The sequence below is a fragment of the Mus musculus genome, chromosome 3 (assembly GCF_000001635.26).
Source record: "Mus musculus strain C57BL/6J chromosome 3, GRCm38.p6 C57BL/6J".
NCBI lineage: Eukaryota > Metazoa > Chordata > Mammalia > Rodentia > Muridae > Mus > Mus musculus.
Window position 1 is genome coordinate 90,145,447 of NC_000069.6, and position 22,677 is coordinate 90,168,123.

Sequence of the window (22,677 nt, forward strand, 5' to 3'; positions counted from 1 at the left end):
TTTTTCTAGTGAAAAAGGAGAACACAAATGATTTATTTATAAAGACCAGCATGCATGCTTTTTGCTGTTGAAGTTCATATTTTATACTGAGCCCCACTGATTTTCACCAATATAGTGCAGAAGTAACATGGGATATTTCTCTAACATTTAGTGTTTGCCAGTCTCTCTTGTGAGTACTTTCCCATATTACATTCCTGTGACTCGTTGATGTCTGGAGGAGTGCCATCAGCTCGACTTCTTCCTTTTCCTGCTTGCTCATCAGTGTGTAGCATCCTTCAGCTTTCCTCGCTCCTCTCTTCTAAGCTCTAATTAATGATGTAAGATATAACAAACATCACTTTAACCTCTTATCCTGATAACCATTGTAAATGGCTTTAAAATGTTACTTAATAATTATCAGTATGACCTGGCCAGTCCCCCAATAATCAGGGCAGAATCCTACAGATTTATTTATTTATTTACTTATTTTTATGTATGTGAAAACGCTGTCTCTGTCTTCAGATGCACCAGAAGAGGGCATCAGATCCCATTACCGATGGTTGTGAGTCACCATGTGGTTGCTGGGAATTGAACTCTGGACCTCTGAAAGAGCAGTCGGTGCTCTTACCCTCTGAGCCTCTCTCCAGCCCTCCTATGGATTTTTAAAATCAGCTTTGGCATGATTAGTGGGCTAATTACCCCTAATCTATTTTTCTATACTCTAGACTGTTAATTCCCCTGCTGTGCTCCCCACGTTCTTGTTGTTTGAGTCCTGAGTTATTTCTGTTCCATCAATCCATCCTCAGGGGACATTTCACTCAGCTACAAGCTCCTGGTCCATCACATGTAATGGAGACCTCCTGTACTTTTGTCTTCTTTCTCCTTCTCCCTCCTCCTCCTCTCCCTTCTTCTTCCTTCGCTTTTTCCTCCTGGTCTATACCCTGTGACCCCCAGACAGTAGCTGAAACCCCACCTACCTCTATTTTCCCTAGTAATTAACCAATAGCTTTAAGTTGGGAGCAACCAGATCTTAGAGTTAAGAATTTAACATTTGAATGCACAGCACCAGATGAATCCTCAACAACTGTTGTGCCAGGAAGCCTTCGTGAACCCCAAAAGACCACCGAGGAGCTGTTTCTGATGTAGTCCCATTGGGATCTCCTTATTACTAATTCAGGTTTGGGCTTACTCACTGCTAGCCCACAGGACAGTTTGGTGAAGCAGCCCTGAAATGGAAATAATTGGTGGGGACAGTGGGGGGGGGGGTGTCCAGCCTGGCAAGCATATAACTAAATGTCTATTGTAAGCCGACAGGTGGGTGCTCTGAAGCAAGACCATATATAATCATGAATGGTCAGAAAGAACATCTAGAACAATCAGACTGATCTTTGATTAACTGTTGCTAGGAAGTAGCTAGGGAGTAACTCAGGCCAAGAGCAAGCTATGGGGTCCTTCCTGGTACTTGGCAGCAGCTTGGGTTCAACTGTGGGCCAAGTTCTCAGGCTTTTTGTTTTTCTTTTAAGATGGAGGCTGGTTTTAAGATGGAGTAGGTTTGGCCTCTCATTCCCCACTTTCTCTGGTAACTAGAAGGCCCAATCATAGGACTTCCTGAAGCTGGTAGTAACTTTTTATCATCATATGTTAATTAGTCTCAAGTCTTTCTTTTATGATCTGGACTAATTTGTCTAGGATGTAGGGGCCGAAGGTAAGGAGCAGAAGTGAAATGAGCAGGTGCCCAGCAGGGTAGATATCAGGGTGGTCAGCCATGGGGAGCTGTTGATCTGTAGTTGAACCAGCCTTGTGCCTGTTCTCTCTCTCTTTTTTTTTTTTTTTTTTTTTGGCCAAGCCCTCTCCCAATTTGGCCATTAACTCTTTGACCACTCCTGAGTGGTCAACATAAATCAGCATTCTGTTTGAGGGCTGAATAAGCAGGAGATCCAGCCCCCTCCTATTTTGGAGTACTACCTCTTCCAGGGAGCCCAGAAAATCTTGGAGATTTAAAAAAAAAAAAACTATATCGGTATAGATATATGGCCTCTCTTAGACCATCATACTGCTTGTTTTGCAACACCAAGGAAGCTACCCTGGTTCCTATACCAGCCACGCCTAGTTCAATGAGAACCTCCAGAGTTTCAGCCTAAATTGGTTTTCCCTTGGCTCTTCTGGGGACTAAACCCGAGGTTCCATCGGGAAATCTAGAGCTTGGTTGTCTGTGTGATAGATGATCCTGGGTATAACTGGACAAATATACAGAATTCTTTGTCCTGATATAGTATAGCTCTGTGGATGCATGTGGTAAGCCCTGTAGTATGTGCATATCCACCCGGCTTTGTTGGGTGGTAAAGGTATTTATCATTATCTGGATTTGTCTTGTGGGTCCGGTTACAAAGATGGCTGTAGGCCCCAGGGACTGTCCCTATACAGGTACCCTGATCCTCTATGGCCTGTAAGGTCAGCCTCACTTCACCTTGCTACCATCTATACTCATTGGGGTACTCAGTTTCAGTAAAGTTTCAAATCAGGGCTATGCCTTCAAGGTAGTGGTCTTATCTCGTAGCACAGTCAACATGATTCAGCTAACCCAGCTCTGGAGGCATTGGTGACTAGAAAAGACCGGACTGAGCCGGGCGTGGTGGCGCACGCCTTTGATCCCAGCACTCAGGAGGCAGAGGCAGGTGGATCTCTGAGTTCGAGGCCAGTCTGGTCTACAGAGTGAGTTCCAGGACAGCCAGGGCTATACAAAAAACCAAAAAAAAAAAAAAAAAAAAAAAAAAAAAAGAAAAAAAGAAAAAAAGAAAAAAGAAAAGACCGGACCATCATATTCCAGAGTGGGTCAGAGCTATCATTACTCAGTCTTTGTTCTGGTGGCTTGGATTGGGGCCTTCCTAGGGGAAGATGGATGTGAGCCTTGGGGTAGGATTGGCATCCAAGCCCACAGAGGTGGTGGGCATTGGGACCGAGAGCAATTGGAGGTGTCTGAACATAGAGTCAGATGGTAGACAGTATCTTGATCAATAACATAAAGTCTCAGGTCTCAGTCCCCAAGGTTTTGTTGTTGTTGTTGTTGTTGTTGTTTTGTTTTTGTTTTTCGAGACAGGGTTTTTCTGTGTAGCCCTGACTGTCCTGGAACTCACTTTGTAGACCAGGCTGGCCTCGAACTCAGAAATCCGCCTGCCTCTGCCTCCCAAGTGCTGGGATTAAAGGCGTGTGCCACCACTGTCCAACGTTTTTTTTTTAAAGGTTTAATTTTATGCGGGTTTTTTAAAAAAGAAAAGATTTGTTTATTTGTTTGTTTGTTTGTTTATTGTATATGAGTACACTGTAGCTGTCTTCAGACACACCAGAAGAGGACATTGGATCCCATTACAGATGGCTGAGCCACCATGTAGTTGCAGCCCAGTCCCTAAGTCTTACTGATAGTCTGAATGCTATCTTACTTACTGAAGGCTGAATGCAGCCTTCCTGCGGTGATCTGTGAATCTAATAATAAGAGGATTGTATTTCTCCCCACAGTCCCGGGAATTGAGCCTAGTCATGGTGATGAGGTCCTTACTTGGGGAGGGGGAGACTTCTAGTGTTTCCATCTAGTGGATTTGCATCTCCAGGCTGCCCAGAAGAAAGCCTCAGGGCCTCCACATTTGTTGCATTGGTCCCTGCTCTGGGAATGTCCTGGGCAAACATAAAAAGCTTGGTGTTTAGTCTCCCATCCCACCAAATGTGTATTGCAGCCATAAGCTGGCAGATACCTTTCACCATTGTTCTAGAGAGGTGGGCCTCATTCTTTACCCACCAGATCACAGAGGTAGACATGGATATCGGGGAGCCAGGTACCCAGGGAAGTGGAGTTGATCATCTTTCCTGTGGCCTATTGATGATGGCCCTGGTAAGATTAAGGGGCTGGAGGGGGCTGGAGTTTGTAGTACATACAGTATGGAGGCTCATCAGGATCGTTGTAACTTGAGAGTGAGAGGGTTGGAAGGGTGTCTGGTTTCTTCTATTTCTCTTGTTTCCACTGGTCTGGGGCATCCTCAACTACAAATGGGTCTGTGATTCGAGTGTATATGGTGGATCCACACTGCAATTCTGTCAACCTTTAAGGCAGTAGGTGTGGTCAGGATGATAACATAGGAACCTTTTCAATGAGATTCTAATGACTCATGGTGGTGTCTGTTTATTAGGACCCCATCTCTGGGCCACCTGTTCCGGAAGGGGGCCTGTTTTATAGAGAGCATGGAGTTTAGGCCAAACATGTTTATGAGCCCATTGGACACCTTGAGGTGGTCCAGCAGTTGGTGTTCTTCGAACTCAGTGATGACTTCTCCCTGTTTGTTAAGAACACTGGGAGGTGGTATCCTGAATGTGACTTTAAAAGGGGTGAGTCCCAGCTGGAAAGGGGAGTTTCATACCCAGTAGAGAACGAAGGGGAGAGTTACTCAGTCATTCTGAGTCTCTTAGGTCAATTTAGTTAAGGTCTCTTTTAGGATTTCATTTATTCTTTCTACCTGTCCTGAACTTTGGGATCTATAAGCACAACAAAGGTTTTAATTAATCTCCAGAATATTGGTTAGTCTCTGACTTACCTGGGACACAAAAGCTGACCTATTGTCTGGCTCTATCATCTGAGGAAGTCCATACCTTGGCAGTATATCCTCTAAGAGTTTCTTTGTCATCATGGATGTAGTTATATGTTTGGTGGGGAAAGCCTCAGTCTAACCAGAAAAGGTATCTATAAACATCGGTAAATATTTATATCTAAAAGTTTCTGGTTTAACCTCTATGAAGCCTGTCTCTCAGTAGACTCTGGACTTTGTGCCTCTGAACCTGTTACTGGGGTTCTTCTTGTTAGGCACACATTAGTTGGCTTTACAGTTCTAGACAATCTCAGCTATCTTTGAGTCGGCATTGCTAATCTTGATATCAAATTCTGCATTGTCCAGACACCCATGTTGGGGGAGCGGTGGATCTTCTTGGGTCCTCTGGAGCTGTGGTTAGAAGGGTTGCAAGTGCACTTGTGGGTACTGGGGACTGAGCTTGGGTCCTCTGGAGGATCAGTCAGAGCTTGTAACTGCTGAGCCCTTTCTTCAGCCCCAAGTTATACTTTTAATGTGTTAAAATTATTGTTTCTATATCCTAATTTCTTTTAAAAATCCTTTTGTTTTGTTTTGGTTGTTGTTTTTCTGTATAGCCCTGGCTGTCCTGGAACTCACTCTGCAGACCAGGCTGGCCTTGAACTCAGAAATCTGCCTGCCTCTGTCTCCTGAGTGCTGGGATTAAAGGTGTGCATCACCATGCCTGGCTCCTAATTTCTTAAAAAAAAAAAACAAAAACAGCTGGGCATGGTGGCACACGCCTTTAATCCCAGCAGAGGCAGGCAAATTTCTGAGTTTGAGGCCAGCCTGGTCTACAGAGTGAGTTCCAGGATAGCCAGGGCTACACAGAGAAACCCTGTCTCAAAAAATCAACAAAACAAAACAAAAACCAGACTCTTTATTATTCTACTTTAGTTATGGTGGAGATGTGTGTATTGCTGGGACAGGGTTTCCTGTTGCCCAGGCTTGCCTTAAAGTTGATTGTAGCTGAGGCTGGCTGTGAACTCCTGATTCTTCTGCAGCCACCTCCCAAGAAAGTGTAACCGGTGTCCCCATGCCTGCTTGAAGTCATGTCTTTTGATTGAAAGGTATTCAGAAGCCTGGAGCGATGCACTGTTCTAGTGTCCACATAGCAGCCACGTCTCCGGGCCACACTCTGGTGACCGTCAGTGTGACTGGGCATGAAGAGCACGCGTGGAGCAGCGCCACATTTGCTGCTTACGAACCTCTAAAGGTGAGCCATCCTGGAAGGCCTGGGGAGCCTTGGATGCTTGCCATCTATGCCATCTCCTTGGAACTGGCAGGCAGAATCTGTGACCTCGCTACTCACTCAGTGTTGTCTAATCTCAGCTCTCATTCGTGAAGCCTCAGTAGTGGGAGCTTTTGGAGTGGTTGGTTTGGTTTGGTTTTGAGACAGACTCATGTAGCCCAGGCTGGCTTTCAATTAGACTCGTGTCCAAGGTTGACCTTGAATTCTGATCCTCTGATCTCTACCTCACAAGTATGGGAGGATCAGAGGACCTACAGGAGTACTTATGCAGGCATGCTCTCCACCCATGCCTGTTGGGATGGAACACAGGGACTCAAGAATGCTAGGCAAGCTCTCACCAACCAAACAATATGCAAATAACCCCTCCCTCCAACTGAAGCACACCCCCACCTGACGTGAGCAATGTCTTTATCCTGCATTAGCAAATTTTAGAAACTTACCTTTCTTCTTTAATACTGATGTGGGAAACTAAGTACTTAAGACTTTATGGTAGGTAATATCTGAATTTCTGCATATACATAATATATAATATTATATTTAATATATAATTATATATAATGATACACATATAATTATATATGTGTATATATATATATATATATATATATATATATATATACACATATATATAATGTAAATACCAATCTCACAGAGTACTAACAGTCCCTGTTGAAGAAAACTATTACTTAGCAACTTATTGTCCTGTAGAAGAGGAGCCAGCCATGTTTACACCATGAATTTATATATTTTCTTTAACATAAGCCATTATTTGGAGCCATAAGGATTGGTCCATAAATATTACAACAAGTGGTCCAAAATAAAGCAGGGACAGCCTATCTACTTTGCTTAATTTCATCAAAAATAAAAATCAAGGGGCTGGAGAGATAGCTCAGCAGCTGACAGCACTTGTTGCTCTTGAAGAGAACCTGGGTTCAGTTCCCAGCACCCAAATGGTGCCTTAGAACTATCTGTAACTCTAGTACCAGGGGATCTGACAGCCCCTTCTGTGTCTTCCATAGGCACCAGAGAACAGGCATGCATGTAGTACACAGACATGCATGCAGGCAAGGCACCGGTGCACATAAAAATAAGAAATTTAAAAAATTAAAAATCGGGGGCTGGTGAGATGGCTCAGCGGTTAAGAGCATTGACTGCTCTTCCGAAGGTCCTGAGTTCAAATCCCAGCAACCACACGGTGGCTCATAACTGTCTTTACAGCTACAGTGTACTCATATACATAAATAAATAAATCTTTAAAAATTAAAAATCATATTTCCACATTCTTGCTATTAATACTGGCAAATCCTGACCTATTGCCTCTAAGAATAAAGACAAGGTTGGCACTAATGAGAGAAGCAAGGCAAAGAATTAATATAAATTTCTGGGAAAGGAAGCTGGGAACTAGCAGAGCTGGTAGGTTATTGCTGAGCATTCACAAAGCCCAGAGTTCATTCCCAGCTGCATATAAAACCAGTATGGCCACACCCATGAAGTCTCAACCAACACAGCTGCCTAAACGGGACCTTGAACAAGGAAGGGCATCAGTATATATGCTAAAATGGAAGGCAGAATGCTCACAAAGCCCTAACCCTAGAGAAAGAACTACAGGCAACTAAGAGCAGGAGACTATTCTTCTCCAGGCAAGAACACACCAGTTGGTTATTGTCTTAGGGCTACTGCTGCTGCGATGAAACACCATGACCAAAGCAAGTTGGGGAGGCAAGAGTTTATTTGGCTTACACTTCCATGTCATTGTTTATCATTGAAGGGAGTTAGGACAGAACCCAAACAGGGCAGGCACCTGGAGGCAGGAGCTGGTGCACAGCCATAGAGGAATGTTGCTTACTGGCTTGCTCAGCCTGTTTTCTAATAGACCAGGACCTCCAGCTCAGTGATGGCCCTACCCACAGTGGGCTAGACTCTCACACCAATCACTAATTACGAAAATGCCCTACAGGCCTGCTACAGCCCAACTTGATGGAGGAATTTTCCTTCCTTCCATCCCTTTGTCTGTCCATCCGTCTGTCTGTCTTTATTTTTTCTTTCTTTCTTACTTTCTTTTTCTCTTCCTTCCTTCCTTCCTTCCTTCCTTCCTTCCTTCCTTCCTTCCTTCCTCCCTCCCTCCCTCCCTCCCTGCCTGCCTGCCTGCCTGCCTGCCTGCCTGCCTGCCTGCCTGTCTATGTGTCTTTTTCCTTTCTTTCTTACTTTCTTTTTTTCTTCCTTGTTTGAAATGGGGTTTCTCTTTGTAGCCCTGGCTGTCTTGTAGACCAGGCTGGCCTTTAACTCACAGAGATCCATCTGCTTCTGCCTCCCAAGTCCTTGGATTAAAGGTGTGTGCTAGTACTGCAGAGCTGGAGGCATTTTCTTAATTTATGTTTTCTCTCAAATGACCTAAGTTTATGTCAAATTGACATAGAGCTATCCAGCAGTTATCCAATACCAAATGTTCAGTTCTGAAAACATACATACAAGTAACATTATACAGACTGTATAATGGGCTGTACTTGTGTATTTAGGAATATATATTTGTACACACACACATCCTCCACCACCACTATGACTAACATCAACAACAAAGAGGAAGAATTTGAGAGAGAACAAGAGAGAGTGTTTATGAGAGGTTTTGGAGGGAAGAAAGGGAAGAGAGAAAATGATGTGATTGTTTTATAATCTCAGCCAGGTATGATGGCACATGCATTTAATCCCAGCACGGAGAAAGCTGAGGCAGGTAGGTCTCTATGAGTTTGAGGTCAGCTTGGTCTACATAGAAAGGTCTAGGGAAACTAAGTTATTTTCTACATAATAAGAACATGTTTTCAAAATAATAAACAAACAATAAAAATAAACCCAAAAGATTATAGTCTCAGAACAATAATTACAATAAAGAAGAGACTCTGTCTCAAAAAAATTATAATTAAAAAACTCTTTGTGGAACAACAATCAGGGAAAAAGAGGTCACAAATTTGAAAGAGAGCAAGGGGGGATACATAGGAGGGTTTGCATGGAGAAAAAGGAGGGGGAAATATGTCATTATATTTCCATTTCAAAAGATACTATTATTTAAAGGCATGGTAGGACACATTGGTAATCCAGGCACAGGTTGGGTGGAGGCAGGAGACCTACTGTCTACACAGATAAATAAAATAAAATACTTCCTAACTATATAGGGATTAATTCATTTTAGGCTCTAAACCCTGTGGACGTGGCTTTGGTGACATGGCAGTCCGTGAAGGAAATGGTATTTGAAGGGGGCCCTCATCCTTGGATCTTGGAGCCGTCCCGATTTTTTTTGGAGCTGAGCATGGAGAAGGCAGAGGCCATTAGAGTAGCAGAAGTCCGGCTGCCAGCTAAGAGGAAGCAGAACCAGTACGTCTACCGCGTGCTGTGCCTGGAATTAGGGGAACAGGTAAGAAAACAGCCTTTCTCTGTCATTAGTATGACGCTGCAACCTGTAATATTCTTTGTTTTTGTTGTTGGTTTGGTTTGGTTTTGGTTCTGGTTTTTTCGAGACAGGGTTTCTCTGTATAGCCCTGGCTGTCCTGGAACTCACTTTGTAGACCAGGCTGGCCTTGAACTCAGAAATCCACCTGCCTCTAACTCCCAAGTGCTGGGATTAAAGGCATGCACCACCATGCCTGGCTGTAAGTGTGTTTTCTTTCACACATGTGTGGGCACACATGTGAAGGTGCCTGTTCAGCCCAAAATTGACATGGGGGTCAATTCCTCAATCACCGCCTACCTTATTTACTGAGCAAGGGCTCTCACTGACGCTGCAGCTTGCCAATCCCAGCTGGCCTGGCCAGCCAGCTTGAGCCTGAGACCCTGTTTCTGGTCCTGGGTTTACAGAAGGCTGCCATACCCTTTTTTTTTTTTTTTTTTTTTAAAGATTTATTTATTTATTTTATGTGAGTACACTGTAGCTGTCCTCAGATACGCCAGAAGAGGGCATTAGATTTTGTTACAGATGGTTGTGAGCCACCATGTGGTTGCTGGGATTTGAACTCGGGACCTTCGGAAGAGCAGTCAGCGCTCTTAACCACTGAGCCATCTCGCCAGCCCCCTGCCATACCTTTTTAACTTAAGTAGTTTCTACACTTCAGTCCCCCATATTTACACAGTAAATGCTATGTCCACTGAGCTGTCTCTCCAGCCCCAAGCCTGGTACCTGCCATTGAGTTCATTTTGTCTTGTGAAAGGTACAGTGGTTAGTGGTGTGGATGTGAGGGAATGTGGGTACAGGTCCCTAGTGGAAGCTGGCAATTTCAGATCCCCTGAAGCTGGAATTACAGGTGCTTGTGAGCCACCTGGCATATGTTTTGGGAACTGAACTCATGTTTTCTACAAAAACAATGTGCACTTTTAACTTCTCAGCCATGACTCCAGCCCCTGTGATGATTACTTTCATTTACAGACTTGAGTCAACATAGAATTATATAGGAGGGAAGTCTCAATGAAGAATTGTTGACATTAGGGTGCTGTAGACATGCCAGCAAGGGAGAGGGATTTTGTTTGTTTGTGAGGCAGGGTTTCTCTGTGTAGCCCTGGCTGTCCTAGAACTAGCTCTGTAGACCAGGCTGGCCTGGAACTCACAGAGATCTATTTATCTGCCTCTGACTCCTGTGTGCTTGGATTAAATGTGTGTGGCACCACCACCCAGAGGGATTTTTTTTTTAAATAGAGCTGAGACAAGGGCTTAGACTCAATGAAAAGGGAGGAGTGAGCAAGCAGATCGCTAGCATGCACGCATGGGTTCGATGCTTTGCTCATGGTGCACCCACATCCTTTCTGCCACCCTAAGTCCCTGTGATAATGGACTGTGAGCCAAGTAAGCCCTTTCTTCCTTAACTTGTTAAGCAGGGGTTTTGTCATTGCCACAGGGACAGAACCCAGAACTAATGCTTCAGTCCAGGGGGAGCAGTTACACAAAACACATCCTCTCACCTTACAGAAGTGAAACTCCAGACCCGTTTAAAAAACACTTCCCCACAGCTGTCTTATCTTAGCCCTGGCACCCACCGTCCTTCTGTCTGTCTCTGTGACTTGGAGTACTCTCAGCATGCTATCTTTTATGGTTGGAGTATTTTAGCACAATGCTGTCAAGTTTCATCCATGTAGAATTTCCAACCTTAAAAAACTATTTATTTAGACAGGAGCTCCGTAGGTCAGGCTGGCTTTTAGCCAAGACTCACCCTGAATTCCTGATCCTAGAAGGAATGTGCTAGAATGACAAGGATGTTTCATCCTGCATGGCTTCCTTCCTTCTTAAGGCTTCATAATATTCCAGTGTGTGTGTGTGTGTTCATGCATTCATTCACTGATGAACACTTTGGTTGTTCCCATGTTTTAGGTATTAAGAAGAGCTGCTGTAAATATGGTTATAAAAACATCTCAAACCAGGTGTGCTGGCTTGTCTCAGTATCTCAGGACCTGGGAGGCTGAGTCAGGAGGATTGCCATGAATTTGAGCCCAGCCTGGAATCTAGAAAAAGACGACTTTGTTTCAAAGAAAGGAAGGAAGGGAGGGAGGGAGGGAGGAAGGGAGGGAGGAAGGAAGGAAGGAAGGAATGAAGGAAGGAAGGAAGGAAGGAAGGAAGGAAGGAAGGAAGGAAAGTTTAACAGAATATACCTTAAGACCTTTTCCCCCAATTATCAGGAAGTGTATTTGCAGCCAGGTGGCAATGGCACCCTTTTACTCCCAGCACCCAGGAGGCAGAGGTGGGCAGATCTCTGAGTTTGAGACCAGCCTGGTCTACAGAGTGAGTTTCAGGACAGCCAGGGACTCACAGAGAAACCCTGTCTCAGGGGAGGAGCGGGAGGAGCGGGAGTGGAATTGCTGAGTCCTGCATTAATTCTGTTAATGTGTTGGAGGAACTGCTACGCCTCGCTGCAGCATCAGAGCCATCTCACACTCCTGCCAGCCATGTGCAGAGCCCCCTGCACCTCACTAACAAAAGCCTTTCCGTTCACTCATATGTCTGCTAAAGCTTTTCTAATAAAAATAAGCTTCAAGATTTAAGATGGCTCGGGAACTAAGAGCGATATCTCTGAAATTATGAACGCCAGAGTTCTGATTCCAGCACCCACGTAATAAGACAGCTGAGGTCCCACGCACACCTATAACCCCAACACTGAGTAGACCCAGAATGCATGATTGCTGGGACTTCTAGCTTACTGGGAAAAACAAACAAACACGCCTTTCACTCCAACCTGCAGGGCTCTAGATTCTGAGGGAGACTCTCAAAGGTGTAGAGCAGGGCAAGATGGAGGAGGCTGCCTCCTGCTCTCCGATGGCCTCTGCATGGAGTACTGTTAATTACCCAGTGGGTCCAACCAGTGGTGCCCATGGGTGTGTGGCTACTCACTAGGGTATGAAAAACCTACCATCAGCCAAATCCTCTGAGGAAGAGTGACTCTTCCTCCCTTAGTAACTTTACTTGCCCAAACGTTCCTGCTATAGAGGTGTAGGACCTTGGGGAATTTTGTGGAATTTTGACTATATAAGCTACCACAGTCCCTGAGTTGAGGTGGTTCACAATTGCCTGTAACTGCAGTTTCAAGGGATCATCCATCTTCTGGTCTCTGTGGGTACCTGCACACGTGTGACACGCACAGATACACACATAAGCACAAAAGTCTTAAGGACTGGAGAGTCAGTAGGCAAAGAGAGCCTACTGTTCTCTCAGAGTACCTGGGTTTGATTTCTCTAGAGGATCCTCACCTATATCCTCTATGAACACTTGTACCCACTCCACCCACACAATTAAAAAAAAAACTTAACAACAAAAATAATAAATCATTTCCAAAAACCCAAGAAGCTGGTGGTGGCACATGCCTGTAATCTCATCAACAGGGAAGTAAAGGCAGGCAGATCTTTGAGTTCAAGGCCAGCCTGGTCTACAGCATCATTTCCAGGACAGGCAAGGCTATACGTAGAGTCTCTCTCTCTCTCTCTCTCTCTCTCTCTCTCTCTCTCTCTCTCTCTCTCTCTCTCTCTCTCTCTCTGGTTTTTCGAGACAGGGTTTCTCTGTATAGCCCTGGCTGTCCTGGAACTCACTTTGTAGACCAAGCTGGCCTCAAACTCAGAAATCCACCTGCCTCTGCCTCCCAAGTGCTGGGATTAAAGGCGTGTGCCACCACGCCCGGCGAGACCCTGTCTCAAACAACAACAACAGCAACAGCAACAAAGCTTCAAAGAATAGAGGAATGAGTGTCTGCTCTTTTTCATTTCTTCAGCACATTCTGAAATCACAGACTTTTACTTTCATGCTTCAAACAAGGAAATAACTCTACTGTAACCACATAAAAGTCACTAGTAGTGTTCAGAACCTAAGATGGAGTGGATAATGTTTTTGGTACTTTCAATCACATTAATTGGCTTATTTATTTATCTACTTACTCATTTATTGACTTGTGTGTGTGTGTGTCTGACCCACTGTGAGTCTGAAGATCAGAGAACCGTGTGGGCTGTCAGGTGTGCCATTGAGTTCCCTTACCCACTGAACCATCTTGCCAGCCCTGCTGCCAGTCTTTTCTGTTAGCTTTGTGGTTTCATGTAATTTCTGTGCACACGTGTGAGCCTTTGTGAGTAACTCATGCAGTAGTGTTCGGAGAAGCCTGGAGAGAGCCAGTGTCCTTTTCTAATCTCAAGTGACCGGAGGTACTTGGCTCACATATATGCATGCAGGCTGAATACTCTCTCTATGTAGCCCTGGATATCCTAGAACTTACTATGTAGACTAGGCTGACCTCAAACTCACAGAGATCCACCTGCTTCTCCCTCTCAAGCTGTGGAGTTAAAGGTGTGTGCCACAATGGCTAGCATGTTTTTATTTTGTTTTGTTTTGTTTTGTTTTGTTTTGTTTTGTTTTGTTTTGTTTTGAGACAGGGTTTCTCTGTGTAGCCCTGGATGTCCTGGAACTCACTCTGTAGACCAGGCTGGCCTCGAACTCAGAAATCTGCCTGCCTCTGCCTCCCAAGTGCTGGGATTAAAGGAGTGAGCTGTCACTGCCAGACAAAGTTAGATATTTAAAGTTCGATTTGTCTTATAATTTCCATAGTATGTTTTGATTTTATTTTGTGACATGGTCTCATGTAATCAATCCATGCTGGCTTCAAACTAGCTATGCAGCTGCGAATAAGCTTGGTCTCTAGATCCCCCTGCCTCCGCTTTGTAGTGCTGACCTACAGGTGTACCAGGACTCCTTTTGCGTTTATTCTTTTCCTGAGGATTGACTTCAATGCCTTGAGTTAGCTAGTCTATCACTGAGCTGTATTCCTAGGCCTGTGTGTGTGTGTGTGTGTCTGTGTACAGCAGTTCTTCTAGATTTCTATCTGTGTAAAGGCCAACAATATCTTCCTTGATTGCCTTCTACCATTTTTTTTAAATTAGATCATTCAGTGTGCATTGGGGGAACCCTTTAAAAGATTTTCCTGATTATCATATCCAGAAGGGCTCCTTTGGAGTTAGAATAACTCTGACACATTTAGTTCAGCTTGACTCCCATCAAGGGTCTACACACAAATAACTCGCTGATGTTTCCTTAAAGGTTCTCACTTTTCGGATCGGGAACCACCCAGGAGTCCTAAACCCTAGTCCCTCTGTGGAAAAGGTGCAGGTGCGTTTCATCTGTGCCCATCCTGCCAGTATGTTGGTGACACCAATGTACAAGGCGCCCTCTGGCACCCAGCCATGTCCTTTGCCGCAGTACAACAAGCAACTGGTAAGTACAGACTGTGTGCCTAATACACACGACACTATTGTTTCATATGACCAGGGACCCGGGGATCTCTGCTGATATCGATCCACAAGGGCAGATGGAGCAGGGCAACAGGGGTGTGTGGATGGGGGGTGGGCTGGGGAGGGGTGATTCAGAAGCCCCGTGAGTATGAATGGTAATAACACACTGAGACCAGCTTCCGGGAGACAGATCAACTTTACATGGGGTAAAACAAGAGTTATATAGCTTTAGGGAAGGGAGCAGAAATATCCTTTTCTGTTTACTGTTTGCCTCCAGTCTTCATGGTACATTTGCAGGAGAAGTAATTATTTCCACTTAGTTATAATGCTAACCTTAGACTTGATGGGGAGACGTTAGTAAAACAACTTAGAGGCTATTCTGAGAGAGGTTAACTGTCTGCAGCCACAATTCTCTAGTATAGTAAACATTTACGTCAGGGTAGGCAAGGTCACTGACCGAAGGATAAGGTACTGAGATACCACATCAACATGGGGAAGCATTCCAAGTATTTCAGGTGCTAGCCTAACAGGTTCTTATCTTTATTGGGAGAAAGGAAGCTGAACCTGTAGTCTAACCAAGGCTACTTGACATTTCACAGGTATAGGGTGTGAAGTGGGGGATTCCCCACATTGAGAAGAGGAAGCCTTGCTAACCAATGGAGTCTGCCATTTTATACAGAACTCAGGGCTCCTGTAATGTCAGACTTTCACCTTAGCAGCAGGACTTCCCAATAGTCTCAAATGCTTTTGGGATAAGGGATCTGAAACACAGCTTCTGTCAAAGTGAGAGGCACTGTCGTGTTTGTTACTCACTCTGGGGAGGCTGGGGGGGGGTGAGTAACTAAGTTACAGTTGTGGACATTTAGTGACATAAATGTTTATACTAGAGAATTATGGCTGTTACTTAAGACTGGTGGTAAACAAAGCCAGGCATGGTGACACAGAGGTAATCCGGTAATCCGTCTCTAAGAGAACCAGGCTGGCCTCAAACTTGCAATCCTCCTACCTCAGCCTCCTGAGTGTTGGGATTACAGATGTGCACTAATGCCCCCTCCTGCCACCTTTCATATTGTCTATGTTACCGTATCCTATATGCTTTAATGCAGGCATTTTCTCCAGTGAGAGTCCCTCCTCCCAAACAACTCTAGCTTGTGTCAAGTTGACATGAAAGCTAGCCAGCCCCGGGACTAAGTGTCCTTACACCCACCACCAACATAAGCTGCTCCTTACCACACTTCCACGTGCATCTGTCAGACACAGACAATGTCCAAAGACATTGAAAGCTCTAGAGACCAGCATTTGACAAAGATTCCTGCCTATCCATGGTTTTCTATCCAGGCAATGTAAATGAACCCTCTCAGAGATTGGTGAGAGTGATCGGTAATAGCCGACAGTGATAGCCAACTTAAAGGATATAGAATCTCAGAGGAGACAAATCTTTGGGCAAGTCTGTGAGGGAGCTTTCAGACAACAACAAATGGTCAGAGAACAGCTCACCAAGTAAATGAGAAAAGATTCTGATGTCATAAAAGGGCCTAGCAGCAGGAAGAGATGAGAGCTTCCATCTTGATCTGCCAGCAGGAGGCAGAGTGGGGACACTAGGGATGGAAATTTCAAAGCCAATCCCAACTCCCAGTGACACACCTTCTCCAACAAGGCCACATCTCCTAATCTTTCCCAAACAGTTCTACTGACTGGGAACCAAGTGACAGACCAACCCAACGTTTGATCAGAGGCCCTGATAAAAGGACAAAGGGAGCTTTAGTTCTGTGTTCCTGCCATGAGTAGACTTGGCAAGGCCAGTCCAGAGCTGGGGCCAGTGCCTCAAAGAGTCAAGGCTGAAGTGTCTAGTCACCGGACACTTGGCGCTCTTCCCCCTCAACTGTGGTTATCAGTCCTAAGGCAGCTGTGTTCTTTGCCACCATTACCTGACTCGGCTCTCTGCTGACCTTGGCTGTTCTTCCCGCCCAGCGAAGAGTATATATGATGCTGAGCTTTTTTTAAAAAAAATATTTATTTTTATTTTATGTGCATTGGTGTTTCACCTGTATCATGTCAATATGAGAGTGCCAGATTCCCTGGAATTGGAGTTACAGGCAGTTGTGAGCTGCCATGTGGGTGCTGGGGACTGAACCTCTGGGAGAGCAGTCAGTGCTCTTAACTGCTGAGCCATCTCTCCAGCTCTGATGCTGTACTTCCTAATAAACTTGCTTGGCTAAGTCATCAGCTTATGCAAGATTTCCCTGACCCAGTTTAGAGGGTTTGTTTGTTTGGTTGGTTTTTGAGGTAGAGTCTCATTATTTATCTCTAGCTATCCTAGAACTAGCTCTGTAGACCGGGCTGGCCTCAAACTCACAGGCTACATAAGATAGCCTAGGAAAGGGTTTTCAGACCAACCCACTGTTTGTTTGACCAGTCATGGCTATGCTTCCAGCCCCAGGCCCACCACTGAGGTTTGGATCAGTCAAGGCCTTGTTCCTTAGTGCAGGTGTAGCAGCCCCCCACTGGAGGGGTGCTTGCTCCTTCTGGCCCAAGTGGAAGTGCTTCACTGAGGTTTGCAATTGCAAAAAGTCTGGTGTAAACTGCTTCAAACAGCCTTGGCTGAAACCAGAGAGGGCAGGACACCTAGAAGTTCAAGGCCAGCCTGGCTAAATGAGAGTATGTCAAAATATAAATAAAACACCAAAGTGCTAGCAAGAGGCCTAGCACTTGGTCTCCAAGTCTGACAACCTGAATTTCATCAACAGGAACCACATGGTTGATGGAGAGAACCAACTCCTGCAAGCTGTCCTCTGACACCACATGCATGCCACGGCATGCATTCTTGCACACACACACACAAGAGAGGGAGAGGGAGAGAACAAGAGGAAAATGTAAAAGTATTTTTTATTCTTCTATAGCAATTATAGTAATTGTTATCATGGAAGGCTTACTGCCTTAGTCTGATAACCTAGACCTAGTCCTGGAAGCTTCTAGCCTCTGTACAATCTAATCTAAGTCTAGAATGTTTTCAGCCTCTGAGACTTTGTCTGGCACTAAATTAGACATCACTTTCAAACATTGGTGCTTCCTTCTACAAACTAACTTTATCTTCATTGTTTGGGGTTAAAGTGTGTGCTAAAGGCTTACCAGACCACAACTAGAACCAGTTTTTTTTTTCTTCAGTAAATAACACAATCTCAGGGTTCACAATGTGATCAAATATCCTGCAACAGGGAGAGAAGATGGGGAAAAGGGAGAGATAGATACATATGGAGAGAAGTGGGGGCAGGGGAATACTTTACTTGGAACTGTACATTTAGAAGCCATGGCAATTAGCTGCAGTCTGTGACTTGTCTCAAAACTTTTAGAAGTATTCAAGACAGTGCCCCAGCATAAGGCTAGACCAGCTAGCTGTTACACTAAGAATCCTTTTGTTCTAGACAACTCAAGAAGGAAGAGAATTGGGGCAATGTTGGTGCTTGCCTTTAATCCTAACACTGGAGAAGAAGAGGCAGGCAGATCTACAGAAGCTCAAGGCCAGCCTGATCTACAGAATGAGTTCCAAAACAATCAAAGCTACACAGAGAAACCTTGTCTATAAAGAAAAGGAAAACAGACCTAAATTTTATAATCCAGGTGGTGGTGACTTGAATCCCAGCACTAGGGAGGCAGATACAAATCTCTGAGTTTGAGGCCAGCCTGGTCTACAGAGCAAGACCCAGGAGAGCTAAAGCTATATAGAAAAACCCTGTCTGGGGGGTGGGGGAGGGTCACGCCTTTAATCCCAGCACTTGGGAGGCAGAGGCAGGTGGATTTCTGAGTTCAAGGTCTGCCTGGTCTACAAAGAAACACTGTCTCGGAAAAAACAAAAAACAAAAAACAAAAAAACAAAAAAATAACCTGTCTCAAAACCCTGCCACCACCACCCAAAAATGGAGGAGGAGGAAAAGGAGGTAGAAAAACTGGCTCAGTGATTAGGAGCATTGACTGCTTTTCCAGAGGACCCAGGTTTGGTCCTCACCCACCCAACCATCTATAACTCCAGTTCTTGGAGATCCAATATCCTCTTTGGCCTTTTTGGGGCCAGAATTTTTTTCTTTGTACAGGTGTTTTCCTGCCTGAATGTTTGTGCACCATCTGTGTGCCTGAACTTCTTGATCCTCTTGCCTTCATTTTTTATTATGCTGTTCTAGGCATCAAAGTCATGTCTTATGCATTTTCAACAAACATTCTATTAACTGAGTTACACCCCTAGCTTCCAGGAATGTACTTTCTAGATTAAGGAAATCTAAAGACATAAAGCAACTAAATAAAATATGCATCTTAATTAACTTTGTGATCAAAATTAAAACAGATATAAAGCTAGAAATGGTGGTTCACACCCAGAATTTGGGACGTAGAGGTAGGAAAATCAGCAAGGACTATATACAATTGGGCATGATGTTGTACATCTTTAATCCCAGGACTCAGTAGTCAGAGGCAGGTGGATCTCTGTGAGTTCAAGGCCAACCTAATCTACAAAGCGAGTTCCAGGACAGCCAGGACTGTTAAATAGACAAACCCTGTCTTAGTTTGGGTTTCTTTGCCATGAAGAGACACTATGACCAAGGCAACTTTTATAAAGGAAAACATTTAATTGGGTCTCACTTACAGTTCCAGAGGTTCAGTCCATTATCATCATAGTGGGAAACATGGCAGCATCCAGGCAGACTTAGTGCTGGAAGAGCCAAGAGTTCTACATCTTGATCCAAAGGCAGCAACAGGAGACTGGCTTCCTCAGGCAGCCAGCAAGAGGGTCTCTTCTACACTGGGTGGAGCTTGAGCATAGGCCCCCAAGCCCACCCCACAGCAACAGACTTCCTCCAACAAGGCCACACCTATTTTAACAAGATCACACCTTTTAATAGTGTCACTCCCTGTGGGCCAAGCATTCAAACACATGAGTCTATTGGACCAAACCTATTCAAAACACTACAAACCCTGTCTCAAAAAAACAAAAACAAACAACTGGGTCACAGGTGGTGTATGCCTTTAATCCAAGCACTGGGGAGACAGAGGCAGGTGAGTCTCTGAGTTTGAAAAGCACAGGGTTACACAGAGAATCCTTGTCTTGAAAAACCGAAAATAGGTAGATAGGTAGATAGATGGATAGATAGATAGATAGATAGATAGATAGATAGATAGATAGATAGATAGATAGATAGATAGATATTTTTAAAAATCAAGACTAGAAAGGTGGCTCAGCAACTAAGAACACCTGCTGCTCTTCCAAAGACCTGCATCTAATTCCCAGCACTCATGTTAGGAGGCTTACTCCTGTAACCCCAGCTCCTGGGGATTCCCTCTTCTAGCCTCTCTGGGCACCTGCACACACATGGGTCTCTCTCTCTCTCTCTCTCTCTCTCTCTCTCACACACACACACACACACACACACACACATACACACTTAGGTGTACATGAATACACATAAATAAACATGAAATCTTTTTTTTAAATAAATCAACAAAACCCCTAAAAGATGTAAAAGATATTTAGAGGAATATTTTCAGAACTGAAGTGTTGACTCTGTATTTAATGACACTACAGTAATATTATTGATGCTCTTCCTTTTGTTTTTCTTTTTTCTTTTTTTCTTTTTCTTTTTCTTTCTTTCTTTCTTTTTTTTTTCTTTTCTTTTTTTCTTTTTTCTTTTGTTGTTGTTGTTGTTTTTCGAGGCAGGGTTTCTCTGTCCTGGAACTCACTCTGTAGACCAGGCTGGCCTTGAACTCAGAAATCCTCCTACCTCTGCCTTCCAAGTTCTGGGATTAAAGATGTGTACCACCACTGCCGGGGATGCTCTTCCTTTTCATCTTTGTGTGTGTGCACACATGTAGGTGTGCTTGGGCTGTGACACACAGTGGAGGTCAGAGAGCCACCATAGGGGTCAGCCTTTGTCTTCCATCATGTTTGAATCATGGTCTTCTCTTCTTCAACATTACATCTGCTAACTATCTGCCTTGTAGCTTCAGGGATTTGCCTGTTTCCATCTCCCATCTCACTGAAAAGGTGCTAGAGTTGCAGACATATACTGTACCAGGGTTTATACGGGTTTGGGAGATTTGAACGTAGGTCCTTTGCTTGCAGCACAAGCACTCTAAAACCCACTGCACTATCTCTTCAGGACAAATGTCAACATTCTTAAGCATGAGGTATGGGAGAGATGGGTAAGTGATTAAGAGTTCTTGCTACTCATTCAAAGGACCTTAGTTCAGTTCCTGCACCCATATCAGGCAGCATATAGCCACTTGTAACTCCAGTTCTGGAGTTGATCAAATACGGCCAGTTGATGACTACTCCTGTCTTACTTAGGGTTTCTTCGTTTTGAAGAGACATCATGACCAAGGCAACTCTTATAAAGGAAAATGCTTAATTGGGGCTGGCTTACAGTTTCAGAGGTTTAGTCCATTATCACCATGGTGGGAAGCATGGAAGTATGTAGGCAGACATGCTGCTGGAAAAGGAGCTGAGAGTTCTATATCTTGATCTACAAGCAACAGAAGGAGACTGTGTGCCACATCAGGCAGAGCTTGACTGTGTGAGACCTAAAAGCGTGCCTCCACAGTGATGCAATTCCTCCTGCAAGGCCACACCTCCTAATAGTGCCACTCCCTATGGGTCAAGCATTCAAACACATGAGTCTGTGGGGTCCAAACCTATTCAAACCACCACAGTTTCTAATCTCAGTGAGTAAGCTGCACACATGTGGATAGGCGTGCACATGGACACACACACACATGCACAAAGCCAAAAATAAAACTAAAAAAATATAATATAATAAATAAAATATAATATAATAAAAGTATAATATTATTATTTTGTTTGTTTCCATAAAAAAGTGTTCTCTCTCTTAGGAATATTTTGGGGGGATTAAAGTGTCATGATAGCTACATCATTCAGAAACAAAATGCAATAAATAAAAACCTGTCCCCAACCCCCTGAAAGTGAGGAATAAAGAGAAGAGGAAGAAAAAACTCTTAACACCACATACTAACAGATGCAAACATATAACACCACATGCTAACAGATGCAAACATATAACACCACATGCTAACAGCTGCAAACATATAACACCACATGCTAACAGCTGCAAACACATAACACCACGTGCTAACAGCTGCTGGCCAGGCAACGTCTAAAAACTATCAAGGTGGGAAGAGGAGAGGAAACATAAATCCTCTCTCCAAAGATAGCTCGTCAGCCCTAAGCTACTGAATTCTTTTTATTTTTTTTTTTAAAGCAACGAGTTTTTTTTTTTAAGATTTATTTATTTATTATATGTAAGTACACTGTAGCTGTCTTCAGACACACCAGAAGAGGGAGTCAGATCTTGTTATGGATGGTTGTGAGCCACCATGTGGTTGCTGGGATTTGAACTCTGGACCTTTGGAAGAGCAATCGGGTGCTCTTACCCACTGAGCCATCTCACCAGCCCGCTACTGAATTCTTTAGAAATAAGTTATTGTGTGCATTCATGTGGTGTGTGTGTTTGTGTGTGTGTGTGTTTGTGTGTACAAATGGTTACCATGGTTTGTGTGTGGCAGTCAGAGGACAACTTTGTAAGTTGGTTCTCTCCTTCCACCTTCATGTGTGTTCCAGTGATTGAATCCATTCCAGGATTTTGTGGCAAGGGCCCTTACCCACTGGGCTGACCTGATGACCCCTAGTTTTTATGCCCTTTTATTATCCTGCAGATTCCTGTGTCCAGCTTAAGGGACTCAGTCCTAGAACTGGCAGTATTTGATCAACACGGGAGGAAGTTTGATAATTTCAGCTCACTGATGCTAGAATGGAAGTCTTCCAACGAGACACTAGCTCATTTTGAAGATTCTAAGTCAGTGGAGATGGTAGCCAGAGACGATGGCAGTGGGCAGACCCGGCTGCACGGTACTGTAAACAGCTTGCAAATGCCACAGGGCGTTACTAAATGGTTCACATTGCTTCCTTAAGAGCAACTGTCTCATTCTAAACTTTATTCATGTTGCCTTCATCTCTGATATTTATGCGTTTTTATAGAACAACACAGAGGTAAGATTGGCAATGTGGTTCAGTGATAGAGCCTGTTTCTAGCTTATGTGGGATCT

The 22,677-nt window shown here is 44.2% G+C and overlaps 1 protein-coding gene across 16 annotated transcripts in view; it reads left to right on the plus strand.

Annotated features, from left to right (window-relative positions):
* The window catches only part of Nup210l (nucleoporin 210-like), a 111,145-nt gene that overhangs the window by 44,440 nt on the left and 44,028 nt on the right, over positions 1-22,677 (plus strand). For all 16 annotated transcript variants that reach the window (XR_375598.4, XR_375599.3, XM_006502293.3 and 13 more), the window contains 4 exons: positions 5,657-5,802; positions 9,023-9,244; positions 14,384-14,557; positions 22,288-22,480. Coding sequence is in view for 14 of the 16 variants with exons in the window: in XM_006502293.3 (XP_006502356.1) it covers positions 5,657-5,802; positions 9,023-9,244; positions 14,384-14,557; positions 22,288-22,480 (735 nt within the window). In the remaining 2 variants the exon portion in view is untranslated. The remainder of the gene's footprint in view (positions 1-5,656; positions 5,803-9,022; positions 9,245-14,383; positions 14,558-22,287; positions 22,481-22,677) is intronic.